General features: G+C 58.0%; 2 protein-coding genes across 5 annotated transcripts; one reads left to right on the top strand and one right to left on the bottom strand.

The window, feature by feature from the left end:
* Positions 1–73: 73 nt before the first annotated feature.
* Positions 74–2456, bottom strand: TMEM150B (transmembrane protein 150B). 3 transcript variants are annotated; one of them, XM_038753297.1, is made up of 6 exons: positions 2301–2456; positions 1778–1837; positions 1373–1440; positions 1073–1200; positions 650–833; positions 74–498 (listed from the first exon to the last, which is right to left on the bottom strand). In XM_038753297.1, exons 1-6 carry the CDS (start codon positions 2366–2368, stop codon positions 293–295), a joined length of 714 nt encoding a protein of 237 aa, XP_038609225.1. In that variant the 5' UTR covers positions 2369–2456; the 3' UTR covers positions 74–292. The 3 variants fall into 3 exon arrangements, with proteins under 3 accessions (XP_038609225.1, XP_038609226.1, XP_038609227.1); XM_038753298.1 differs by having other exon boundaries at positions 650–771; XM_038753299.1 differs by having other exon boundaries at positions 1133–1200.
* On the top strand, positions 767–22041 carry KMT5C (lysine methyltransferase 5C). 2 transcript variants are annotated; one of them, XM_038753296.1, is made up of 9 exons: positions 767–809; positions 14912–15057; positions 17924–18089; positions 19298–19407; positions 19661–19824; positions 20072–20091; positions 20257–20393; positions 20499–20680; positions 20827–22041. In XM_038753296.1, exons 2-9 carry the CDS (start codon positions 14948–14950, stop codon positions 21300–21302), a joined length of 1365 nt encoding a protein of 454 aa, XP_038609224.1. In that variant the 5' UTR covers positions 767–809; positions 14912–14947; the 3' UTR covers positions 21303–22041. The 2 variants fall into 2 exon arrangements, with proteins under 2 accessions (XP_038609224.1, XP_038609223.1); XM_038753295.1 differs by lacking the exon at positions 767–809 and adding an exon at positions 11729–11761.
* The last annotated feature ends 546 nt before the right edge of the window (positions 22042–22587 follow it).

Here is a 22587-nt window from a genome sequence, read left to right as displayed (position 1 = left end):
ATGTGTGAGCGGACCTTCGCGCCCCATGGCCCGGCCCTTCCGGCCCCGCTGTTTACAGAAACGGAGAAGCGGCCTCCAAAATAAAACCTTTATTGGGGCTTTCGGGATGTGCCCGGTCCTCCGGCAGCAGGGCCATCGGGCTGGAGCGGGGCCGGCTCTGCCAGCTCCCTCTCCTGCCCCCATCCTGCCCTTGGGGAGGGGACGTGGGCAGGGAGAGGGGCGGTTGGAGGGGGTCAAGCAACCGGTCCAGCTCGAAGGGCCCCCGACCCAGGCCCCGAGCAGCCGGCCCCGCCTAGAGCTGCAGGGTCTGGATGGAAAGCTGGAGGTCGGCCGGAGATGGGGTGAGGTGCAGGGAGGCCGCCCGGAGCCGCAGGGAGCAGCTGCCCAGCTGGGCAAAGTCCACGGCAAAGAGGCCGTACAGGAGGAAGAGGATCATGGCCACGGCCCACTCGCAGGCCGCCGCGGCCGAGCGCAGGGGCCAGAAGTGCAGCACCACCACTGCGCCACGCGGCAGGTCAAGGGGCATAGGGCGCAGATGGGGACCGTGACAGCCCTCGCCAGCCCGGCAGCCCCCAACCCCTCTTCCCAATTGCTCTGGTCCTCCCTCTCCCCACACTCCCCGCGCGCCCCTACCCTGGCGGGAGGATACTGGCCACCATGAGGCCGGAGCAGAAGCCGCAAAGCGCCACGCGGAGGGGGCTGATCCAGGGCGCCCCGGGCAGGGGTTGAGACTTCACCCTCCGAGCCAGGAACAGCTGCAGCCAGAAATAGCTGAGCCCGATGGCAAAGGCCAGAAAGGCCCCGACCAGGTGAGTGGGGAGCTGGAGGGTTTGCTGAAAAGATGAACCATCGCCACCCGGGGTCAGAAGGGACCGGCCCCCAAAACAGGGAAGAGAGCTGGGTTGGGGGGACAGGAGGGGAAACCCAAGCCTCCCTCCCCCAACCCCTCCATCCCCTCGGCGCGATGGGGATGTCACCCACAGGGCCAGATCTGTAGCTTGAGATCAAGGGCTGGCGGTGGCGGTGATGGAGGAACTCCAACCCCCCGTTTCCTGTCGGTCCCCAAACTCACCTGGAAGTTGCCCACGATAGAGGTGCCCAGGGCCGAGAGCAGTCCAGCCCCCAGACTCACCTGGTTCCAGCTGGGGGGAGCCCCCCAGTCCTGGAGCTGATGATACCGTAACAGGCAGATAGTAGCAGCTGGGGAAGAGCGAGGGCAGGGGCTGAACCCCGGGGCCGGGAGCCACAGAGCAGGGGGACTAACACGCCTGGGTTCTTGAGGAGAGCGGAGGCTGGGAGAAGGATGGGGCCCAAGGGACCTGGTGTCTCTGGAAAGGGGGAGAGTCAGAGGGGCCCCCGGGGGGGGACTCACCCATGGCTGCACCCAGGTTCAGGATTTGACTGAAGATGCAACTCTGAGGGGGGAAGGAGCCGCAGTGACTGTGGGGGAGGAGAGAGCGATCACACGCCCCATCCTGGGACCCAGGCCCCTGCCCCCAGACCCCTAGTTCCATCCCACTACTCCCAGCCCCATCATGGGTCCCAGGCTCCCTGCCCCACTCAACTCCAGCCCCATCCCAGGCCCCCTACCACCCCCGCATCTTGAACCCGGTCCCTCTGCTCCCCTCCAACCCCACCCCCATCCCAGGCCCCCTGCTCCACCCCAACACACACCCAGCCCCACCACATCCTGCTCCTGTCAGCCTCTGGCCACCCATCCCCTCTCCCCCTGGACTCAGGACGGAAACCCCTGCCCCCGGCCTCCCCAGAGCCGTACCTGATGTAGGGAAACACCCGCGTGAGGTTCACTGAGTTATTGGACACAGCGAGAGCAAACCTGGAGAGGAGCAGGGAGATTGCAGAGTGGGAGGGGAAACAGATCCGCCCAGCCCCCCCAAACCCTACCCAGCCCCCACAAAGACCACCTCCTCTGCATCTGGCCTGTCTGAACCCCGAGGGCAGAGAATCAGGCCCCGCCACAGTTGTGGCAGTTGTCAAAGCAGTGGGGATCCTGCCCTCAGCTCCCCCGGCCCAAAAAACCCCTCTCTTCAACCCTCTGCTCCCTCTTCCTCCTCCTCACCCCGCGATCCCTGCTCCCTTCAGAGGCCCCCAACATCTTACCTACCACTTCACCCGTGCCTCAAAACATGTCTACCAGCTCTGTTGTACTCTTCCAAGTGCTTAGCACAGTGCTCAGCATGCAGAAAGCGCTCAATAAATACCATTGATTGACTGATTGATTACCTCCCGCTCCCCCTCTTGCCCTCCACCATTCAGTCAGTCAGCCACAAACTACTCACACAGTCCAAACTCCAACCGTGGCCCAGGCCGCCAGGAAGGCAGGGAGCAGTGCCCAGCGTCCCCACATTCCCAGGGGGGCCCTGTAGGAAAAAAGATAGGGAACGGGTCCCCAGCTCGGACACCCCCTTTTCTCTCAATCCCTCTCCCTTCCTCCCCGCTTCTCTCTTCCACTGCGTGGTCTGGGCTGGAGAGCTGGAAGGACAGGTGAGAGATGGACACAGGTGTGGAGGATTGGGAGAGGGTGGAGTCAGGTAGGGGAGGCTGAGGGAGGGGCTGGATCTTTTCCTGAGGCAAAGGCAGGACTTGGCCCGAAGTTACTCCCCAATCCCATCTTCCAGAGACCTAAGCTTCCCTCCCATCACCACCCCATTTTCCTCAGAAGGCTGATCCCCCTCCCCAGTCCTCCCCACAGGGAGGAAAACCTCCTGCCCTCCCCCAAGGCACTTCCCAAGCATCTCTTCCCTGCCCTTGAGAGTTTTTTCTGGCTTGCTCACCCACCCAGCCCTGCCTGTCCACCCCACCCCTCCAGACTCAGCCAGGGCCCTGGGCAGGGGAGGGCAGGTTAACGGGGTCAGATCATCATCAATCGTATTTATTGAGCGCTTACTGTGTGCAGAGCACTGTACTAAGCGCTTGGGAAGTACAAATTGGCAACATATAGAGACAGTCCCTACCCAACAGTGGGCTCACAGTCTAAAAGATGGGTCAGATGGCCCAACCTCACCCTCTCCGAAGGCAGAGATCAATAAGAGGAGCCCGGCCTCCTCTATCTCCTGTTTCCCACCCTCTCCCCAAACAATCACACCTTCTCCAACTCTCTCACAGTTCCACTGCTCGCTGCTTTCCAGGTTCTTTCTCCTCCTCTCTTTCCAAGAAGTAGCTTGGCCTAGTGGAAAGAACGTTCTTTCAATCGTATTTACTGAGCGCCTACTGTGTGCAGAGCACTGTACTAAGCGCTCGGGAAGTACAAGTTGGCAACATATAGAGACGGTCCCTACCCAACAGCGGGCTCACAGTCTAGAAAACATGGGGCCTGGGAGTTAGAGGACCTGGGTTCTAATCCCCCGTCTGCCACTTGTCTGCCGGGTGACCTTGGGCGAGTCACTCAGTTCTCATAGTCAGTGAAATGGGGATTCGTTCTTTTTCCCCCGCTTTGACCTTGAGCCCTCTGTGGCTCGGGGAGTGTAGAGATGATGTGATTATCTCCGATCTACCCCAGGGCTTAATGGCTGGACACAGAGTAAGCACTTAACGAAGCAGTGTGGCCTAATGGCAAGAGCCCGGGTCTAGGGGTCTGAGGACCCGGGTTCTAATCCCTGCTCTGCCGCTTGCTTGCTGGGTAATCTTGGGCCAGTCCCTTAACTTCTCTGTGCCTCGATTTCCTCATCTGTAAAAATGGGAATTATCCTACTCCCTCTTCCTTAGACTTTGAGCCCTATGTGGACGGGGACTATGCCCGGCTTAATTATCTTATATCTACCCCGGCGCTTAGTACGTTGCTAGGCACACAGTAAGCACATGATCACCATCAGTATCATTAACAAATGCCACCTTTATGATCTGTCTCTTGAAAAGCAGCGTGGCTCAGTGGAAAGAGCCCGGGCTTGGGAGCCAGAGGTCATGAGTTCTAATCCCAGCTCCGCTGCTTGCCAGCTGTGTGACTTTGGGCAAGTCACTTCACTTCTCTGGGCCTCAATTCCCTCATCTGTAAAATGGGGATTAAGACTGTGAGCCCCGTGAAAAGAGCACGGGCTTGAGAGCCAGAGGTCATGAGTTCTAATCCCAGCTCCGCCGCTTGCCAGCTGTGTGACTTTGGGCAAGTCACTTCACTTCTCTGGGCCTCAATTCCCTCATCTGTAAAATGGGGATTAAGACTGTGAGCCCCGTGAAAAGAGCACGGGTTTGAGAGCCAGAGGTCATGAGTTCTAATCCCAGCTCCGCCGCTTGCCAGCTGTGTGACTTTGGGCAGGTCACTTCACTTCTCTGAGCCTCAGTTACCTTATCTGTAAAATGGGGATTAAGACTGTGAGCCCCGTGGAAAGAGCACGGGCTTGGGAGCCAGAGGTCATGAGTTCTAATCCCAGCTCCTCCGCTTTCCAGCTGTGTGACTTTGGGCAAATCACTTCACTTCTCTGGGCCTCAGTTCCCTCATCTGTAAAATGGGGATTAAGACTGTGAGCCCCGTGGGAAGAGCACGGGCTTGGGAGCCAGAGGTCATGAGTTCTAATCCCACTCCGCCGCTTGCCAGCTGTGTGACTTTGGGCAAGTCACTTCACTTCTCTGGGCCTCAGTTCCCTCATCTGTAAAATGGGGATTAAGACTGTGAGCCCCACGTGGGCCAACTTGATCACACTGCATCCCCCCCAGCACTTAGAACGGTGCTTTGCACATAGTAAGCGCTTAACAAATGCCATCATTATTATTATTACTATCACCTTGCATCCCCGCCCCAGCGCTTAGAGAGTGCTTCACAGCTAGTAAGCGCTTAACAAATGCCATCACTATTATTATTATTTCTTGGCATCTCATTCACCCTCCGCCTGTCCCTGCCTCTTTCTCTCTCTGAGCTCCCCTTTTCCCGCTTCCTGGGTGAGGAACACCCCTAACCCGGCAGAGGGGACCCCCTCCTCAACCCTCGGGACATTTGCTAGCTAGTGAGGGCGTCGTGTTAGGAGGGAAGACGGGGACTTACCATGCACAGACACCCAGGCAGCAGCCGCGATCAGGGCCCTGCTCTCCCCCTTTTAGTTCTAGGCCGGCGGCCTTTGTCATGCACATGCCCCCGCCGGCCTATTGTCCTCTCGGTCCTCCTCCGGGGGCTCCGGCTGGATCTGCTCCGGGCATTCAACCCCGTCGACCCCCTTTTGAACCCCAAAGGCCTCTCCCCAACCTGGCTTTCAGCCCCAAGAAGTGGAGGGGCCTCAGCTTTCCCTCGAGTCAGAATTGATGGGGAGGGGCTCTCCCCCCCCCTCCCCCCAGAAGAGGTAATTAAATCATCAGCTTCTTAATGACTGTCAACTCTCCAGGCCCCTCCCGGGTCTCCAGGCTGGCTGGGGGATGATTTCTTTTTGGACAACCTCTCTGGTCCCGCAGCCACTCACGGGGACAGTCTATAGCGTGGCTTAGTGACCTGGGGTAAGTCACTTCACTTCTCTGGGCCTCAGCTACCTCATCTGTAAAATGGGGATCAATCGGATTTATTGAGCGCTTACTGTGTGCAGAGCACTGTACCAAGCGCTTGGGAAGTCCAAGTTGGCAACATAGAGAGACAGTCCCCACCCAACAGTGGGCTCACAGTCTAAACTATGAGACTCTGAGCCCCACGTGGGACAGGGACTGTGTCCGACCCGGTTGGCTCGTACCCGCCGCGGGGCTTAGTACAGTGCCTGACACGTAGTAAGCGCTTAACAAATACCATAACGGACAAATAGAGCACGGGCGTGGGAGTCGGGGGGAACTGGGTTCTCGTTCCGGCCCCGCCACCTGCCTGCTGAGTGACCTTGGGCAAGTCAGTCAATCAATCAATCGGATTTATTGAGCGCTTACTGTGTGCAGAGCACTGGACTAAGCGCTTGGGAAGTCCAAGTGGGCAACATCTAGAGACGGTCCCTACCCAACAGTGGGCTCACAGTCTAGAAGGGGGAGACGGAGAGCAAAACCAAACATATTAACAAAATAAATAGAATAGATATGTACCGGTAAAATAAATAGTCACCTCACTCCACTGTGCCTCGCTTTCCTCTTTGGTAAAACGGGGATTTAATACCTGTTGTCGCTCCTCCTTAGGCTGTGAGCTCACATGGGACAAGGACTTGTGTCCGGCCTGATGATCTCGCATCTACCCCAGTGCTTAATGCAGTGCTTGGCACCCAGAAAGCTCATAACGAATGCCATAGTTATTAATTAGTCCACTGGCCATCGGCCCCCATCTCTCTCACCTCCTGTCCGGCCTGTGGTCTCTGTCCTGGAGATGTAGGGCACAACTCCCGTGAGAAGGGAGCCATCTCCCCGGTGGACATTGGCCAGAGAGGGGGTTAGACTGATGGAGTTAGGGAATCACATGATGGAGTCAAGAAACCAGAGACAAGGAAGGGAGAGGAACTAAAGTTTCAGGAATGGAGTCGGAGCAAAGAAATGTCTTTATGGAGGAAGCAGAGTCAGAGAGGGGGTTAGCTTGATGGAGTTAGGGATCGGATGATGGAGTCAAGGAACCAGAGACAAGGAAGGGAGAGGAGTTAAAAGTTTCAGGAATGGAGCCAGAGCAAAGACATATCTTTATGGAGGAAGCAGAGTCTGTGGGAATGTGAAGGAAGAGGAGCCCCAACCCCCTGGTCACTTAATACCCCACCGGAAGTGGAGCAATCACTTCCCGTAGAGGACAAATTTGGGGGCCCAGCCATCGCTTCCCCCATCCCACTCCCCTCGGGGAGTCTCAGCTCCTGCCTCATCCCCGCCCACGGTCCCCCGTTCCCCTGGGAGACCCGAGCCTCGGCTCCCTTCTCTCCTCTCCAGTTCCCAAACCCAGAGAATCCGGCCTCAGTCCAGCATCCCAGATGTCCAGTCCCCATCCTTCACTTCCTTAGGCCACCCTGAGGGTGATCTGATCACCCGAGGGTGACTTTTACTTGTCCATATCTATTCCATTTATTTTATTTTGTTGGTATGTTTGGTTTTGTTCTCTGTCTCCCCCTCTTAGACTGTGAGCCCACTGCTGGGTAGGGACTGTCTCTATATGTTGCCAACCTCTACTTCCCAAGCGCTTAGTACAGTGCTCTGCACACAGTAAGCGCTCAATAAATACGATTATTGATGATGATGATGATGATCTGATCCCCTGACCACCATTTCGGCCCCCTTCTCAAGCTTCCTCATAGATTCTGCCGTGGTTCTCTGCCACCCCTCAGCTTTGCTAGCTTTGGGGGGGACGGGGACTGGGGCATCCCATTCCATCCTTCACCCTCCCTGCTCCCACACCCTACCTCTGCCACCTCTCCCCTAGCTTCAGAGATTTCAGTCACCTCACCCTCAAGCCCCTCAACTCCCCTAGCTTCCCAGATTTCCCTCAAGCCACCCCTCAACTCCTCTAACCTCAAGGGCTCAGCCACCCCACCCTCCCAGCTCCCCTCCAGGGGTAAGGCCCCCTGCCCCCAACCCCTTACCTCCTATTCCTCGACACTCAGCTCTCCTCCACCTCGGCCCCCATCTCTTTCGGGAACCCGGGCATCTGCCCTCTCAGCCCCTGGCCCTCCTCAGCAATACAAGTCCTCACCTTGGTCTCTCTGGCCCACATAACGTGGGGAGGAGTGTGGAACCCAGGAGTCCCCATCCCTTTTTACTGCTTTATAAGCGTTTGGATTTCCCCCAAGGGAGGGGCTTGGAGAGCTTGGGTTTGCGTAATCCCTCCCTAGCCTCGACCCTTACAGCTTCCTCTTCCTCAGCCTTGTTACCCACCCTCCCTGACCTCCTGTCTTCTCCCAAAGAAGGAAAGGGAAAAGGCAGCGGATGAAATCCTAAGCAAACGTACTAATGATGGGATAGGAGGCTGGGGGTGGGAGCAGCTGGGAGAGGGGGAGAGTGGGAGTGAATGGACTAATGAGGGAAAGACCCTTCCCCCCTTCGCTCCCCCCCATCTCTCCTTGGCTCAGGGAATTACATCCTTGCTGAGGCATTTTCAGGCCCTTATTGAAATCGAAAGCATCCGAAGAGAGCGTTGCAGTCATTCATTCGTATTTACTGAGCGCTTACTGTGTGAAGGGTGCTTGGGAGAGCACAATACAACAAAAAACCCACACATTCCCTGCCCACGGCGAGCTTACAGTCTCAGGAAGGGTGTCAATAAACATTGGCCTATGTGGGCAGGGAATGTGCCGGCTTATTGTTAAATCGTACTCCCTCCCGAGCGCTTAGTACAGTGCTTTGCAATCAGTAAGCACTCAATAAATTTCGAGACTGTGTGCCCGTTGTTGGGTAGGGGCCATCTCTCTTTTAGACTGTGAGCCCACTGTTGGGTAGGGACTGTCTCTATATGTTGCCAATTTGTACTTCCCAAGTGCTTAGTACAGTGCTCTGCACATAGTAAGCGCTCAATAAATACGATTGATGATGATGATGATGATATGCTGATGATTTGTACTTCCCAAGCGTTTAGTCCAGTGCTCTGCGCACAGTAAGTGCTCAATAAATGTGATTGAATGAATAAGTATGAACGAATGAATGACATTCTAGTAAATGGCGGGCTTTGTGAGCTCGCCTCCTCTCCGTGCGGGGTGATTCCTTTAATAATAATAATAATAATAATAATCATAATGGTGGTATTTGTTAATGCCAAGCACTGTTCTAAGGTTATCAGGTTGTCCCACACGAGGCTCACAGTCTTCATCCCCATTTTACAGATGAGGGAACTGAGGCCCAGATAAGTTAAGTGACTTAATAATAATAATGGCATTTATTCATTCATTCACTCGTATTTATTGAGCGCTTACTGTGTGCAGAGCACTGGACTAAGCACTTGGGAAGTACAAGTCGGCAACGTATAGAGACGGTCCCTACCCGACAACGAGCTCACAGCGCTTACTATGTGCCAAGCACTGTTCTAAGCACTGGGGAGGTTGCAAGGTGATCAGGTTGTCCCACGGTGGGGCTCACAGTCTTCATCCCCATTTTCCAGATGAGGGAACTGAGGCTCAGAGAAGTGAAGTGACTGGCCCCAAGTCACACAGCTGACAAGTGGAGGAGCTGGGATTATTCATTCATTCATTCAATCGTATTTATTGAGCGCTTACTGTGTGCAGAGCACTGTACTAAGTGCTTGGGAAGTACAAGTTGGCAACATATAGGGATGGTCCCTACCCAACAGCGGGCTCACAGTCTAGAAGGGGGAGACGGACAACAAAAAAAACCATATTCACAAAATAAAATAAATAGAATAGTAAATATGTACAAGTAAAATAAATAGAGTAATAAATCTGTACAAACATATACAGGTGCTGTGGGGAAGGGAAGGAGGTAAGGGGGGTTGGGGAGGGGGAGGAGGGGGAGAAGAAGGAAGGGGCTCAGTCTGGGAAGGCCTCCTGGAGGAGGTGAGCTCTCAATAGGGATTAGAAGCAGCGTGGCTCAGTGGCAAGAGCCCAGGCTTTGGAGTCAGAGGTCACAGGTTCGGATACCATCTCTGCCAGTTGTCCGCTGGGTGACTTTGGGCAAGTCACTTCACATCTCCAGGCCTCAGTTACCTCATCTGTCAAATGGGGATGAAGACTGTGAGCCCCACGGGGGGCAACCTGATCACCCTGTAACCTCCCTAGTGCTTAGAACAGTGCTTTGCACATAGTAGAGAAGCAGCGTGGCTCAATGGAAAGAGCCCGGGCTTTGGAGTCAGAGGTTGTGGGTTCAAATCCCGGCTCTGCCACTTGTCAGCTGTGTGCCTCTTCTAGACTGTGAGCCCGCTGTTGGGTAGGGACTGTCTCTATATGTTGCCAACTTGTACTTCCTAAGAGCTTAGTCCAGTGCTCTGCACATAGTAAGCGCTCAATAAATACGATTGAATGAATGAATGAATGGCTCCCTCTCACAGCCCCCAGGGGTTCGGAGAGCCAAGCGAGGGTAGGGACCGTCTCTCTATGTTGCCAACTTGTACTTCCTAAGAGCTTAGTACAGTGCTCTGCACACAGTAAGCGCTCAATGAATACGATTGAATGAATGAATGAACTCTGGGCTGGCTCCCTCTCGCAGCCCGCAGGGCCCTGGGGTTGGACAGCCAGGCGGGGGTAGGGACCGTCACTAGATGTTGCCAACTTGGACTTCCCAAGCGCTTAGTCCAGTGCTCTGCACACAGTAAGCGCTCAATAAATACGATTGAATAAATGAATGAACTCTTGGCTGGCTCCCTCTCGCAGCCCCCAGGGCCCTGGGAGTTGGAGAGCCAGGCGAGGGTAGGGACGGTCCTTACATGTTGCCAACTTGTACTTCCCAAGCGCTTAGTCCAGTGCTCTGCACGCAGTAAGCGCTCAATAAATACGAATGAATGAATGAATAAATAAATAAATACGATTGAATGAATGACTTTGGGCAAGTCACTTAACTTCTCTGGGCCTCAGTGACCTCATCTGGAAAATGGGGATGAAGACTGTGAGCCCCCCGTGGGACAACCTGATCACCTTGTAACCTCCTCAGCGCTTAGAACAGGGCTTGGCACATAGTAAGCGCTTAATAAATGCCATCATTATTAGTATTAGTAGTAGTAGACTGTGAGCCCCCCGTGGGACAACCTGATCACCTTGTAACCTCCTCAGCGCTTAGAACAGGGCTTGGCACATAGTAAGCGCTTAATAAATGCCATCATTATTAGTATTAGTAGTAGTAGACTGTGAGCCCACTGTTGGGTAGGGACCGTCTCTATATGTTGCCAACTTGGACTTCCCAAGCGCTTAGTCCAGTGCTCTGCACACAGTAAGCGCTCAATAAATACGATTGATTGACAGTAGTAAGCGCTTAATAAATGCCATTATTATTATTATTATTATTCTTAGAACCCATGACCCCCGTCTCCCCAGCCCATCCTCTTTCCACGGAGCCCCGCTGCTTGTGTGAGGATGGGGGCGGACCCGTGGAAAACGGCGCCGGTCGGGCGCTGATGGGCAGAGCGACGGCCCAATAGGAAGCCCGAACGGCGGCGGGCACTGGGAGGGGGCGGGCACAGTCACCACGGCAACGGCGCCAACCATTGGCACACCCGGGGCTCGGCCAATGGGAGAGGCGGGGCGGGGAGGCGGGGCGGGCGGGCGTCATGGTGACGGCGGAGCGGCGTGCGGGCTGACCAATGGGAGCGTCTCGGGCGGGCGTCATGGTAACGGCGGTGGGGCGGGCGGGCTGACCAATGGGGACGTCTCGGGCCGGGCGGGCGTCACGGTGACGGCGGAGTGGCGTGCGGGCTGACCAATGGGGGCGTCCCGGGCGGGCGTCATGGTAACGGCGGTGGGGCGGGCTGACCAATGGCGGCGTCCCGGGCGGGGAGGCGGGCCGGGCGGGCGTCGTGGTAACGGCGGAGTGGCGGGCGGGCTGACTGACCAATGGGGGCGTCCCGGGCGGGGAGGCGGGCCGGGCGGGCGTCGTGGTAACGGCGGAGTGGCGGGCGGACTGACCAATGGGAGCGCCCCGGGCGGGGAGGCGGGCCGGGCGGGCGTCGTGGCAACGGCGGAGTGGCGTGCGGGCTGACCAATGGGGGCGTCCGGGGGGCGGGGCCCGGGCCCGGGGGTCCCTCCGGGGAAGGGGCGACAGCTCGGGGGGCCGGGACCGGGACACGGTGCCCAGCGCGGCCGGCGGCGGCGGCGGCGGCGGCGGCGGCGGCGGCCATTCATTCATCCATCCATTCTTTCATTCATCCAATCGTAATTATTGAGCGCTTACTGGGTGCGGAGCACTGGACTAAGCGCTTGGGAAGTCCAAGTCGGCGAGGCGGCTGTGCGTGAGTGTCCGGGGGAGGGGAGGGGCTTCGGGCCGTGACCCCTGACCCGGCCCCCCGGGGTGGCCCCCCGCTCTCCCTGGCCTCCCGTGGGGAAGCCCGTGCCCCCCCATCTCCCCCCCCCTGCCCTGCCCTGCCCCACCGCGGCTGTGTGGGGGTCTCGTGGGGTCCATCCCCCTCCCCCCAGCCCGGTCCCCCTTTGTCCTCCCCGGGCCCCGCCCCCTCGCAGCCTGGGCGATGCCGCGGGGAGGGAGCAGGTGCCGGGGAGTGGGGGGGAGGAGGGGGGATGCCCGAGCCCCCAGGGCCGCCCCCTCCCCTCTGGGGACCCGGGGGACGGGACAAAACGGGGCTGGAGCCCCCAGGGCCACCCCCTCAAGCCGCTGCCCCTTCCCCTCTGGGGAGCTGGGGGAGGGGACCCCAGGGGGCTGGAGCCCCCAGTGCCACCCCCTCCCCTCTGGAGACCCGGGGGACGGGACAAAAGGGAGCTGGAGCCCCCAGTGCCACCCCCTAACTCTGCCAAGTAACCCACTGCCCCCTCCCCGCCCCTTTCCGGGGAGCTGGGGCTGGAGGAGGGGACCCCAGGGGGCTGGAGCCCCCAGTGCCCCCCACCTTGCCCACCCCACTGATCCGCCGCCCCCTCCCCACTCCCTTCCTGGGAACTGGGGGAGGGAACATCAAGGGGCTGGAGCTCCCAGTGCCACCCTCTCGGCCACCCCACTAATCCGCTGCCCCTTCCCTTCTGGGGGGCTGGACGAGGGGACCCCAGGGGGCTGGAGCCCCCCGTGCCCCCCCCCCCGCCCACCCCACTGATCCGCCGCCCCCTCCCCACTCCCTTCCTGGGAACAGGGGGAGGGGACACCAAGGGGCTGGAGCCCCCAGTGCCACCCCCTCAAGCCGCTGCCCCTTCCCCTCTGGGGAGCTGGGGGAGGGGACCCCAGGGGGCTCAGCCCCCAATGCCCCCCCCCGGCCACCCCACTAATCCGCCGCCCCCTTCCCTCTGGGGAGCTGGGGGAGGGGACAAAAGGGGGCTGGAGCCCCCAGTGCCACCCCCCTCTCCCACCCCACTCTGCCAATGATCCCACTGTCCCCTCCCTACCCCCTCCGGGGACCTGGGGCAGGGAGAGAGGACATCAGTGCCACCCCCTTAACCCACTGTCCCTTCCCTGCCCCCCTCCGGGGAGCTGGGGCTGGAGGAGGGGACCCCAGGGGGCTGGGCTGGAGCCCCCAGTGCCACCCCTTCACCCACCCCACTAATCCACTGCCCCCTCCTCTATGGGGAACTTGCATATATATATATATATATACACACACATATATATTTACACCTGTATGTATGTTTGTACGTATTTATAATTTATTTTATTTGTGCATATTTATTCCATTTATTTTGTTTGGTTAATATGTTTTGTTTTGTTCTCTGTCTCCCCCTTCTAGACTGTGAGCCCACTGTTGGGTAGGGACCGTCTCTAGATGTTGCCAACTTGGACTTCCCAAGCGCTTACTCCAGTGCTCTGCGCACAGTAAGCGCTCGATAAATACGATTGAATGAATGAATGAATGAGGGGACCCCAGGGGGCTGGAGCCCCCAGTGCCACCCCCTCACCCACCCCACTAATCCGCCGCCCCCTCCCCACCCCCTTCCGGGGAGCTGGGGCTGGAGGAGGGGACCCCAGGGGGCTGGAGCCCCCAGTGCCACCCCCCCACTCACCCCACTAATCCGCTGCCCCCTCCCCACCCTCTTCCGTGAAACTGGGGGAAGGGACATCAGGGGGCTGGAGCCCCCAGTGCCACCCCCCTCCCCCATAGCTAATTAACCCACTGTCCCCTCCCTGTCCCCCCTCTGGGGAGCTGGGGCTGGAGAAGGGACCCCCAGGGGGCTAGAGTCCCCAATACCCACTATGGGGCTGAGGGAGGGGACCCCAGGGGGCTCCAGTCCCCAGTGCCACCCCCCTCCCTGCCCACCTCCTGGAAGCTGGGGCTGGGGGAGCCAAAGGGAAAAGGGAACCCCGGGTGCTTGAGAATCCCCCAGCCCCTCAGCTGTCCGGAGCAAGAGCCGCCAAGGGCCTAGATCCTCCAGAGAAATTCAGGCTGGGGGATGTCAACGCCTGGCTTTCCCATGTCCTTACCTCCCTGCCCCACTCCGGGAAGCTGGGGCTGGGAGAGGAGGGAACCCTGGGTGCTTGAGAATCCCCCAGGCCCTCAGCTGTCCGGAGCAAGAGCCGCCAAGGGCCTAGATCCTCCAAAGAAATTCAGGCTGGGGGGGGGGGGTCAACGCCTGGCTTTCCCATGTCCTTACCTCCCTGCCCCACTCCGGGAAGCTGGGGCTGGGAGAGGAGGGAACACTGTGTCCTTGAGAATCCCCCAGGCCCTCAGCTGTCCGGAGCAAGAGCCGCCAACGGCCTAGATCCTCCAGAGAAATTCAGGCTGGAGGGGGTCAACGCCTGGCTTTCCCATGTCCTTACCTCCCTGCCCCACTCCGGGAAGCTGGGGCTGGGAGAGGAGGGAACCCTGCGTGCTTGAGAATCCCCCAGGCCCTCAGCTGTCCGGAGCAAGAGCCGCCAACCGCCTAGATCCTCCAGAGAAATTCAGGCTGGGGGGTGTCAGCGCCTGGCTTTCCCATATCCTTACCTCCCTGCCCCACTCTGGGAAGCTGGGGCTGGGGGAGCCAAAGGGAAAAGGGAACCCTGCTGGGGGGTGTCAGTGCCTGGCTTTCCCATGTCCTTACCTCCCTGCCCCACTCCGGGAAGCTGGGGCTGGGAGAGGAGGGAACCCTGGGTGCTCGAGAATCCCCCAGCCCCTCAGCTGTCCGGAGCAAGAGCCGCCAACGGCCTAGATCCTCCAGAGAAATTCAGGCTGGGGGGGGGGGTCAACGCCTGGCTTTCCCATGTCCTTACCTCCCTGCCCCACTCCGGGAAGCTGGGGCTGGGAGAGGAGGGAACCCTGCGTGCTTGAGAATCCCCCAGGCCCTCAGCTGTCCGGAGCAAGAGCCGCCAACCGCCTAGATCCTCCAAAGGAATTCAGGCTGGGGGGTGTCAACGCCTGGCTTTCCCATGTCCTTACCCCCATGCCTGGCTCACCTGCCCCTTTAACCTCCCCCCCCAACCCCTGATGCCCCCTCTTCCAACCCCTTCCCACCTGTTCCTCTTCTTCCAGGACAGCCCGGGGAAGCAGCATGGTCCAGACGGCGCTATGGGGGCGGAAAGGGTGACGGCCCGAGAGCTGTGTGAGAACGACGACCTGGCCACCAGCCTCGTTCTGGACCCCTACCTGGGTTTCCGGACCCACAAGATGAATGTCAGGTGGGTGGGTGGGTGGCAAACGGGAGGGGAGAGAAGGGGAGAGGAAGCCCTCCGCGGGCTTGAAGGAGGGAGCGGAGAGGAGAGCGGGTACGGAAAGAGAAAAGCAGAGGAGGGAGGGGTTCTCTGTTAGGCCTGAGCCTGGTCTGTGGGAATCAATCAGTCCTATTTATTGAGCGAGCACTGTACTAAGCGCTTGCATGGCTCAGTGGAAAGAGCCCGGGCTTTGGAGTCAGAGGTCATGGGTTCGAATCCCAACTCCGCCACATCTCTGCTGTGTGATCTTGGGCAAGTCACTTCTCTGGGCCTCAGTTCCCTCATCTGTAAAATGGGGTTTAAGACTGTGAGCCCCACGCGGGACAACCTGATCGCCCTGTATCCTCCCCAGCGCTTAGAACAGTGCTTTGCACATAGTAAGCGCTTAACAAATGCCAATTATTATTATTATTATTATTACAGTATAACAGACACATTCCCCATCCACAAGGAGCGTGGCTCCTAGAGAAGCAGCGTGGGTCAGTGGAAAGAGCCCGGGCTTGGGAGCCAGCGGTCATGGGTTCTAATCCCGGCTCTGCCGCTTATCGGCTGTGTAACTCGGGGCAAGCCACCTTCTCTTAGAACAGTGCTTTGCACGTAGTAAGCACTTAGCAAATGCCATCATTATTATTCTCTGTGCCTCAGTGACCTCACCTGTAAAATGGGAATTAAGACCGTGAGCCCCACGTGGGACAACCTGATTACCTTGTATCCCCCCGGCGCTTAGAACAGTGCTTTGCACATAGTAAGCGCTTAACAAATACCATCCTTATTATTAGGGAGTTTACAGTCTACAGGTGGAGACATGGTAATATAAATAAATAATGGATACGGACAGAAGTGCTTTGGAATCAAGTTTGGGGACTGGGAGAGGATTCTCCCCCCACCACCCCGAGCCGTTTTGGGCCGAGCAAAGCGGGACTGTCTCTATATGTTGCCAATTTGTACTTCCCAAGCGCTTAGTACAGTGCTCTGCACATAGTAAGCGCTCAATAAATACGATTGATGATGATGATGATGGTTAGTTTGGGGCACCTTGGAGGCTGGTGCCTGTGAAATCCCTGGGTCTTCCCAGAGAAGCAGCGTGGCTCAGTGGAAAGAGCCCGGGCTTTGGAGTCGGAGGTCAGGGGTTCGAATCCCGGCCCCGCCAACTGTCAGCTGTGTGACTTTGGGCAAGTCGCTTCACTTCTCTGGGCCTCGGTTCCCTCATCTGTGAAATGGGGATTAAGACTGTGAGCCCACTGTGGGACAACTTTATCACCTTGTAACCTCCCCAGCGCTTAGAACAGTGGTTTGCACGTAGTAAGTGCTTAATAAATGCCATTATTATTATTATCATCTTCCTGGGTTGTGGGCAGGACTGTCCTTTGGGGGTGCAGGGGGCGGGGCTAAGTGAGGTCTTCTAGACTGTGAGCCCGCTGTTGGGTAGGGACCGTCTCTATGTGTTGCCAACTTGTACTTCCCAAGCACTTAGTACAGTGCTTTGCACACAGTCAGCACTCAGTAAATACGATTGATTGATTGATTGAGGTGAGAGGTGCTGGAAGACAGGAAGGGGAAGAATGTGGGGGAGGAGCTGGGAATCAATCAATCAATCAATCGTATTTATTGAGCGCTTACTGTGTGCAGAGCACTGTACTAAGCGCTTCGGAAGTCCAAGTTGGCAACATATAGAGACAGTCCCTACCCAACAGTGGGCTCACAGTCTAAAAGGGGGAGACAGAGAACAAAACCAAACATACTAACAAAATAAAATAAAGAGAATAGATATGTACAAGTAAAATAAATAAATAAATACATAGAGTAATCATCATCATCATCAATCATATTTATTGAGCGCTTACTGTGTGCAGAGCACTGTACTAAGCGCTTGGGGAAGTCCAAGTTGGCAACATATAGAGACAGCCCCTACCCAACAGTGGGCTCACAGTCTAAAAGGGGGAGACAGAGAACACAACCAAACATACTAACAAAATAAAATAAAGAGAATAGATATGTACAAGTAAAATAAATAAATAGAGTAATCATCATCATCATCAATCGTATTTATTGAGCGCTTACTGTGTGCAGAGCACTGTACTAAGCGCTTGGGAAGTCCAAGTTGGCAACATCTAGAGACAGTCCCTACCCAACAGTGGGCTCACAGTCTAAAAGGGGGAGACAGAGAACAAAACCAAACATACTAACAAAATGAAATAAAGAGAATAGATATGTACAAGCAAAATAAATAAATAAATAGAGTAATCATCATCAATCGTATTTATTGAGCGCTTACTGTGTGCAGAGCACTGTACTAAGCGCTTGGGAAGTCCCAAGTTGGCAACATCTAGAGACAGTCCCTACCCAACCGTGGGCTCACAGTCTAAAAGGGGGAGACAGAGAACACAACCAAACATACTAACAAAATAAAAAAAATAGAATAGATAGGTACAAGTAAAATAAATAGAGTAATCATCATCATCATCAATCGTATTTATTGAGCGCTTACTGTGTGCAGAGCACTGTACTAAGCGCTTGGGAAGTCCAAGTTGGCAACATCTAGAGACGGTCCCTACCCAACAGTGGGCTCACAGTCTAAAAGGGGGAGACAGGGAACACAACCAAACATACTAACAAAATAAAATAAAAAGAATAGATATGTGCAAGTAAAATAAATAGAGTAATAAATCTGTACCAACATATATACATATATACAGGTGCTGTGGGGAAGGGAAGGAGGTAAGGGGGGGGCAAGGCCCAGCTTGGGTGGCTGTGGCCGAGGGGAGGCCCCGGGTCACCCCGGGCCCGGTCCGGCCGTTCCCCGAGCCCGGGCCCGGTCCTGCTTTCCCCCCAGCCCGGTGCCGGCCCTGCGGCGGCAGCATCATCTGCGCACGGCGCTGGAGGCATTTCGGAAGCAGCGGGACCTGGAAGCGGCATACCGTGCCCTGACCCTCGGCGGCTGGAGGGCCCACTACTTCCAGAGCCGGAGGCGGCAGCAGGAGGCCTCCCTCAAGGCTCACGTGAGTGCCGCCGTGCCACCTGGGGAAGGCGCCTGGGCCCCGCCGTCCGAGGACCTGGGCTTCTCATTCATTCAATCGTATTTATTGAGTGCTTACTGCGTGCAGAGCACTGGACTAAGCGCTTGGGAAGTCCAAGTTGGCAACATCTAGAGACATCCCGACCCAACAGCGGGCTCACGGTCTAGAATCTGGGAAATAGCACGGCTTAGTGGATAGAGCCCGGGCCTGGGAATCAGGAGGACCTGGGTCCTTCTCCCGGCTCCGCCACTTGCCTGCTACATGACGCTGGGGAAGTCACTTCCCTTTCCAGCGCTTAGAACAGTGCTTTGCACATAGTAAGCGCTTAACAAATGCCGTCATTATTATTATTATTGTTTTCTGGGACTCAGTTCCCTCATCTGTAAAATGGGGAGAAGAGTGGGAACCCCCTGTGGGACAGGGACTGGGTCTAACCAGATTAACTCGTAGAGAAGCAGCATGGCTCAGTGGAAAGAGCCCGGGCTTTGGAGTCAGAGGTCATGGGTTCAAACCCCGGCTCCGCCAATTGTCAGCTGGGTGACTTTGGGCAAGTCACTTCACTTCTCTGGGCCTCAGTTCCCTCAGCTGTAAAATGGGGATTAAGACTGTGAGCACCCCCATGGGACAACCTGATCGCCTTGTTACCTCCCCAGCGCTTACAACAGTGCTTTGCACATAGTAAGCGCTTAATAAATGCCATTATTAATTATCTACCCCAGTTCTAAGCACCATCATTATTGTAATCATCCCGGCTCCACCACTTGCTGGCCGTGTGACCTCGGGCAAGTCTCTTGGCTGCCCTGGGCCTCCGTTTTCTCGTCTGTAAAATGGGGATTCAATACCTGTTCTCCCTCCTGCTTAGACCATGAGCCCCCGTGGGACAGGGGCTGTGTCCGACCTGGTAAACTCCCCTCTGCTCCAGTGCTCGGCACAGAGTAAGCGCTGAATGAACCCTCCCGTGCTTATCAATTTCATTCATGCATTCATTCAATCGTATTTATCGAGCACTTACTGCGTGCGGAGCACTGTACTAAGCTCTTGGGAAGGACAAGTCGGCAACATATAGAGACGGTCCCTCCCCGACAACGGGGTCACGGTCTAGAAGGGGGAGACAGACAACAAAACATGGAGACTGGTGTCAAAATCGCCAGAACAAATAGAATTAAAGCTATATGCACATTTTCCCACAGATCTACCGCTACCTCCGCGCCTTCCTGCCCGAGAGTGGGTTCACCATTCTTCCGTGCACCCGCTATTCTCTGGAAACCAACGGGGCCAAGGTGGTCTCCACCCGAGCCTGGTAGGGAGGCCGGCGCTGGATCGGACCGGGGGTGGGCCGAGGCGGGGAGGAGGACGGGGGCTCCCGAGGGCTCTTCCCTCTGCTTTGTTCTCCAAAGGGGATACTGGGAGATGTGGTGCCCGTCCCCTGGACTGGTGGGAGGCAGAGTCTTCGTCTTTTGGGGGGTGACCGGGCAGTGGAGGAGGCCCCTCGGGGTCTTTGCCCTCCCCGCCGTCCTCCCACTGTCCCCCCTCCCCCCTGCCACGGTCACCAGGAAGAAGCACGAGAAGCTGGAACTGCTGGTGGGCTGCATCGCGGAGCTGCGGGAGGCCGACGAGGAGCTTCTGCGGGCCGGAGAGAACGACTTCAGCGTCATGTACTCCACCCGCAAGCGCAGCACTCGCCTCTGGCTGGGCCCCGCTGCCTTCATCAATCACGGTGAGAATGGGACTGCCGGGGACCGCCCCCCGACCTCTGTGGCCCCGGGCCCCACCCCCGGCACGGGCCCGCCGCCTTCCTTGACCGAGGACGGAGTCCGTCTGTGCCCCCGTAACCCTCTCCCCGCCTCGTCCCCTGGGTCTCAGACAGGGCACCCCCCCCGCCCCCCAGCCCCGGCCCAGCGGCCTGTCCTCACCCGACTTCTTTTCTCTCCCTGTGGCTTCCTCCCATCCCCCGGAGCACCCAGACTGTAGGCCCAATTGTAAGGTAAGGCCCAAGGGCAGGGGCAGCAGCCGGGTCGGGGGTGGAGGGCGAGCGGCCGGGGGAGGGAGGGGTGACCGTCACCCCCAGAAGAACGCTTTGGAGAGGCATAGAGGGTGCCCAGAGCCCCTCCAGAGCAGAGCCCAGAGGCCCCGTGTCATTGCCCCCCAGTTCGTGCCCTCGGACGGAAACGCCGCCTGCGTCAAGGTTCTGCGAGACATCGAGCCCGGCGAGGAGGTGACGTGTTTCTACAGTGACAGCTTCTTCGGGGAGCAGAACGAGCTGTGCGAGTGCTTCACCTGTGAGAGGTCAGGGCCGCGGGGAGCAGACGGCGCCCGGGAGAGCCGCCGAGGAGAGGCTGGAGGGGTGGGGGCGCGGGCACCTTTAACACGTCCCACGGCCTCCCTCTCCAGGAAGGGGGAAGGGGCTTTCCGGCCGCAGGAGAAGGCCCCGCCGGCGGCGGCCCCGACCCCCCCGGAGAAGTATCAGCTGCGGGAGACCGAGCGGCGGCTGCGGAGGAACCGGCCGGGCAGGACGGGGCCCGGGGGAAAAGCCTGGGGCTGCCACTACCCCTTGCATCGGGACCTGCTCTGTGGTAAGCGCCCCACTCAGGCCGCCATCCCCCAGTCCTCCTCCCCCCCACCCCGCCACCCCTCTCCCGAGGCCTCCCCGGGTTCTCCAGCGGGTCCACCTCCGACGCAGCCTTTCTTTGTCCGTGTCCTTCCGTGTCTCTTCCTTCAGCCGCCTGCCACCCGCTCCGGGTCCCGCCCCCCGGCCGCCCCGCTCCCGCCCTGTGGCTCCAGTGGCTGCCCCGGCCTCGGCCGTCCCCGCGCCCCCGCCGCCGCCCGGCCCGCCGGCCCGCCGCCGGTCCTCGCCTGCCTTCCCTGCGGCCCCTGACGGTGGCCCTCCATCCCTGGGGGGGCTGCGGGCCTCGTTGCCGCCTGCGGGGCGAGCCGGTCATAGCCCTGGCCCGGGCCCTGCCCCGCCGCCTCCCGGCGGCGCCGGTGCCCCCCGGCCAGGACTGGCACTGGGCCCGGCGGTACGGGCTCCCCCGCGTAGTACGGGTGGACCTGAGCGGGGCCGCCCCCCGTCCCCGGCTGCCTTCCGCCCCTCCGAAACGGACTGTGGCCTTCGCCCCCTTTTCCCCATCCAAGCGGCTCCGCCTGGTCCTCAGCGATGGGGCCCTGGCCCTCACACCGACCGAGGAGACCCACTGAGCCCGGGGGGAGAGGGGCCCCTGCCCCGACTCGCTCTCTTCCCCAAGACCCTCCCCATCCTCAGATCAGCAGGGAATTCACTGGGGAAGGTCAGGGGGTGCAGGGGAGGGGGGCTTGCCAATTTCAGAGACGTCCCCCCCCCCAGTCCAGCCTCCTAGCTCTACCCCCGAGACCTCCACCTCCAGTCCCCTCAGGGACCCAGGTGTCCTGCTCCCTCAAACCAGCGGGGAGCTGACAGCCCCCCTTTCCCCACCACACCACTCTTGCCTCAGCCCCTCGCGGGCGCAAAGCCATAAGTGCGGAGGGGGTGTGAAGAGACCAAGCTCACCTGGCTCCTTCCCCCCCCACACACCCCCCAACCCCGTATCTGTGACTGTTTTGGGTGGGACTTGAAGAGGCCCGGGGTTCCCCCAAAATGCAGGATTGGGGGGTTCATGGGCACCCTCAGGATCGCAGACAGAAAGCGTGCGTGTTTATGGGGATGACGACTGGGGCTAGGGTGGCTTGTTTTTCTACTCTTTGCAGTACGTTGGAGTGAGTGCAAACGTGTGAGTGTGTAAACGTGTGAGTGTGTATCTCCCTCCTTGGGTCAGAGGGGCAGGGCCCCAGCCCCATCCCCGCTGCGCCTTGGTTTCCCCCCCCGCCCCGGGTCACTGGTGCTAAACGGGAGGTGGCCGGGGGAGGAGGGGACAACAGGGAGTTTGAAATCCTTTTTTTATAAAGTTCCCTTTGGCCTGAACCCATGAGTTGTGCGTGAGCTGTTATTGAGGGATGGGGCAGAGGACTGCCTCATCCCTGAGCTTGGGTCAAAGGAGGCCCATCAAACAGGCCTTCCTTCACCCTCCTGACCTGTCCGTCCGCCTCTTCTTCATCGGGGGAGAGAGGGGCCGACCCATCTGGAGCCACTGGTATTCATTCAATCGTATTGAGCGCTTACTGTGTGCAGAGCACTGTACTAAGCGCTTGGGAAGTACAAGTTGGCAACATATAGAGACGGTCCCTACCCAACAGTGGGCTCATCTGCAAAATGGGGATTAAAAGTGTGAGCCCCTTGTGGGACAACCTGATTACCCTCTATCTACCCCAGTGCTTAGAACACTGCCTGGCACATAAGAAGTGCTGAACAAATACCATCATTATTATTATTATTATTTACACTAGGTCATGCTTTTAATCCAAGCTCTCAGTGAGCCCACTATTGGGTAGGGACTGTCTCTATATGTTGCCAACTTGTACTTCCCAAGCGCTGAGTACAGTGCTCTGCACACAGTAAGCGCTCAATAAT

The sequence above is a fragment of the Tachyglossus aculeatus genome, chromosome 10, assembly GCF_015852505.1.
Source record: "Tachyglossus aculeatus isolate mTacAcu1 chromosome 10, mTacAcu1.pri, whole genome shotgun sequence".
Lineage (NCBI taxonomy): Eukaryota > Metazoa > Chordata > Mammalia > Monotremata > Tachyglossidae > Tachyglossus > Tachyglossus aculeatus.
This window is presented reverse-complemented; position numbering and strand designations above follow the sequence as displayed.